Genomic DNA, 3,358 nt, shown 5'->3' on the forward strand with positions numbered 1-3,358 from the left:
TTATTTTATGCCTTGGTATAGATAGAAAATGCTAATTTGAAGGCAATTTTTGGTCTTTCAAATTCATTTCAAAGAATCATTGCTGTCTTAATTCAAAGCTATGATCAAAAGTGAATCTACGTCAAACCCAAAAAAGAAAGGGATCAAATCTAGCATAAATCTTGTAAATCAAGCAACATTTTATACATAATTTAGCCAAAATTTGAACTTACCACCAAATAAGCATGTAGTAGATTGACTGTGCTCTTGTCAAGGAACAAGCTATGATTTACTAATTTTGACAAAAGAATTTGATGGTACGCCCAATTGTCTAGCTAATGTCTCTTACATGCGAAATAGATTTTTGTATGTGCAAAGTTTTAAAATTTAGAAAACTCCTACATGTAGTTTTCTTAATCAACAATTAATATCGCAAGTATTATATCGATGGCATTTATGGATGTACAATCCCATGCATGCAACTGATGCATCACCCACACAACCTAAAATTATAAAATTTAATACCTTCAAATAATCTTCCATGAATATTGACATGCACCTAATTCAATAGTATCTTACAACAATATCCGGTCTAAATCTCTTGTTCACTTTGTCCTTGGCTATAGGTGAGGCCTTGAAGTTTCCTTCAACTTATGCTAATGACCAAAAGATAAGAAGCATGAAGGGGCACATCAAACAAGAGGAAAATGAGAAGAGGTGGGCAAGAAGCAAGGAAAGACGAACTTTACAAAAAACAGGAAGGTAGAGAAGAGCAAAACATCAGGGTTAGGTCTAGGCAGGTAATTTGTTTTCTTAAACTTTAAAAGGAAAAGGTTGGGAAGAGGGGGAGGGGGGGGGGGGGGGGGGGGGGGGGGGGGGGGGGAGAGAATTAACAAATAAATAAACATTTGGTTGGCCTTGCCAAAATCTCTCTCTCTCTCTCTCTCTCTCTCTCTCTCTCTCTCTCCCACAAAAAGGGTATGTCCGAAGTTAACTATCACAATAGCAGTGAGCTTCAATATGTTGACTAGGCCAACTTTGACAGCTTCTCCATTTTGGTACGCCTCAACCACCTCAACCATTTTGGTAGGCCAACTTTGACAGCTTCTCCATTTTGGTACGCCTCAACCACAGGCGAGGGTTTGTGGTGGTACCTACTTTGAACCACCTCAACCTCAGCCTCAGCCTAACAAAGGATGTCAAGCACAATGGGCTCGGCTCATTCATCTTTCGCTAGAGAATCAAACTCTTGAGCTACCTAATTTTTTGTCAAAGAGCCTCCGAAGAAGATAAACTTGAAGAACACTGGCTCCAATAAGGGCAAGGGCTTCCCACACCGCCTTATATACAAGCCGTTTCCCAAGTTTCTCATTCACTGCAAATAGAAAGCCAATTCATTGAATTACACTATGCTGGACAATGATGCAAATTGTAATAGCCCAACACCTTGAGTCTAATACATGTATATACTCACATGTAGCCTGCCTTTCTGTTTGCGCATAAAGCCAGTGCTGTTCGAATTGCACGGAATAAATTGCCTCTTCAAGCCGTGCAATCTGGCCCATGAGAGGGTCAATATGATCTGCACAAAACACAATTAACAACCCAAGGTGAATGATCACATACGCACTCTAAAACCCCAAAAAAAAAAAAAAAAAGGAAGTCATATGAGGCCCTTAAATGAAAGGACCCATTTCAGAAACCAAAAAAACAAAGAAGATTTCAATGCTTCACAATTAGGCTGCATCTGGTCCAGGCCAGGCCGCATTTGGCCGGGCAGAGACACATATATCCAGGTGCCTTATTTTAAGTAAGGCTTGTTTTAGAAAGCCACAAGCTCCATGCAAAGCAACCAGTCTTTTGAAATGGCTTGAAAAGACTCTGATAAAGTGCATCATTGATCAAGAGATGGGCCCCTCACCATCTTTAGCTTTTTCATCGTCGTAAACAGGAATGTGACCGACATGCACATCAATATCCACCGTCTCGCTGTATGGAGAATTATTCTTTAGACAAAATTTGTAGGGCCCACTTTTGTGTGCAGTAAATTCGAGTTTCTCAGCAGGCTGATTCTGAACATCGCGGCGGAAGTTTCCGGGCCCTTCTATCTGTTCAAAAACAATACGATTTTGCCAACATCAGATATTGCTATGTACTAGAGGAAACATGCTACCACGCATCTGAAAAACAGCTATAAAGAGTACGACTTTGAAAATCTCAAGCAATTTTAGACCCCAAAGTTGAAATGTCGTGATTCCTTTGCAGATTTAAGACTTCAAATGGACCATGACTGTCCGTACCAATCGCCGGAAAATTGCCTACTATCATCATGTATCCACTACATGCAAGCACTGAACTCTCTCTCTCTCTCTCTCTCTCTCTCTCTCTCTCTCTCTCTCTCTCTCTCTCTCTCTCTCTTCAATAGCCCATTTCTCTCTTGAATACAAAGTTTTGAATTGCAAAACACGGCCATCAGATAGATCAATTTGGTCTACTGGGGATTATTCCCATGATGATCATGCCACTGGTTTTTGACCTGCAGAACCAGGTTGAAGTCCATGGATAGCCCCTCCCAAGATGTGTGCGCGTGCATGCGCGTGCTTATGTGTATGTGGGAATGTGCACATGCCCATGTGCGTGCATTGTGGCACCACCGTCACAAGGAAAGCTCTAGTAGAAATTGAAGCTAGGATTCTCTCTCTCTCTCTCTCTCTCTCTCTCTCTCTCTCTCTCTCTCTCTCTCTCTCTCTCTCTCTCAGAGTTACCAACCGAGAGATCAATCCCCGGGGCTTCGTAATCCCAAGCACGATCAGACTTGATGACAACATAGGAAACCTGCACGAGATCGCCGTCATACTCAACGGTCTCTGTGAAGCACTCCTCTTTGTTCAGCAGAAACTGCAGCGCCATAGTTGGATGCACGTACACCATCACCAACGCAAGCACCAGCCCGACCGTAGGCCAAGTTTCCATGGTGCTCTCTCTTTCTCTCCTCTTCTTCTCGCAAGCTCTCTATTACTTCGTTTTCTCACTCCCTCAAATTAGAAAGGTCAAACCTCATGTTTTTGCCATGCTCTCAGCACGATGTAAACTTGCTGCAACATGATGAGTAAGGCCACTGTCACACACGGCCGTCTGATGTGTGTGCAAATGAGATGGCAAACCATCATTGGCTGGCAGCTATGACCATCAGAGAGAGAAGCTAGCCAGCCCATCAACCAACTGCGAGCACACACAAAATTCTACACTTGAGAGGTGCACCTAACCATTGTACTACCACTTGCCTTAGGTTTGCTACTTCTGTATAAGTAGCCACATCTTGTACACATTCAATTAATGTTGTTAGTTCATTTCATAATCAAGTTATACTTTGTGTATT

At 42.2% G+C, this 3,358-nt stretch overlaps 1 protein-coding gene across 1 annotated transcript; it reads right to left on the reverse strand.

Moving 5' to 3' along the window:
• Nucleotides 1-863: 863 nt before the first annotated feature.
• Nucleotides 864-3,023, reverse strand: LOC147430577 (transmembrane emp24 domain-containing protein p24beta2-like). The gene is made up of 4 exons (XM_086494428.1): nt 2,749-3,023; nt 1,901-2,087; nt 1,454-1,561; nt 864-1,354 (listed from the first exon to the last, which is right to left on the reverse strand). Exons 1-4 carry the CDS (start codon nt 2,950-2,952, stop codon nt 1,221-1,223), a joined length of 633 nt encoding a protein of 210 aa, XP_086350554.1. The 5' UTR covers nt 2,953-3,023; the 3' UTR covers nt 864-1,220.
• Nucleotides 3,024-3,358: the final 335 nt, after the last annotated feature.

The sequence above is a fragment of the Adiantum capillus-veneris genome, chromosome 21 (genome assembly GCF_014529385.1).
Source record: "Adiantum capillus-veneris isolate H3 chromosome 21, ASM1452938v2, whole genome shotgun sequence".
Taxonomy (NCBI): domain Eukaryota; kingdom Viridiplantae; phylum Streptophyta; class Polypodiopsida; order Polypodiales; family Pteridaceae; genus Adiantum; species Adiantum capillus-veneris.

Bases quoted from the DNA above. Each gene is read 5' to 3' on its own strand.
- LOC147430577 (XM_086494428.1), bottom strand. From the start codon at position 2,952: ATGGAAACTTGGCCTACGGTCGGGCTGGTGCTTGCGTTGGTGATGGTG. The intron at 2,088-2,748 runs GTTGGTAACTCT...GTTTTTGAACAG, and splicing joins CCCCGGGGATTGATCTCTCG to ATAGAAGGGCCCGGAAACTT. The intron at 1,562-1,900 runs GTGAGGGGCCCA...TGTTTTGTGCAG, and splicing joins CGATGAAAAAGCTAAAGATG to ATCATATTGACCCTCTCATG.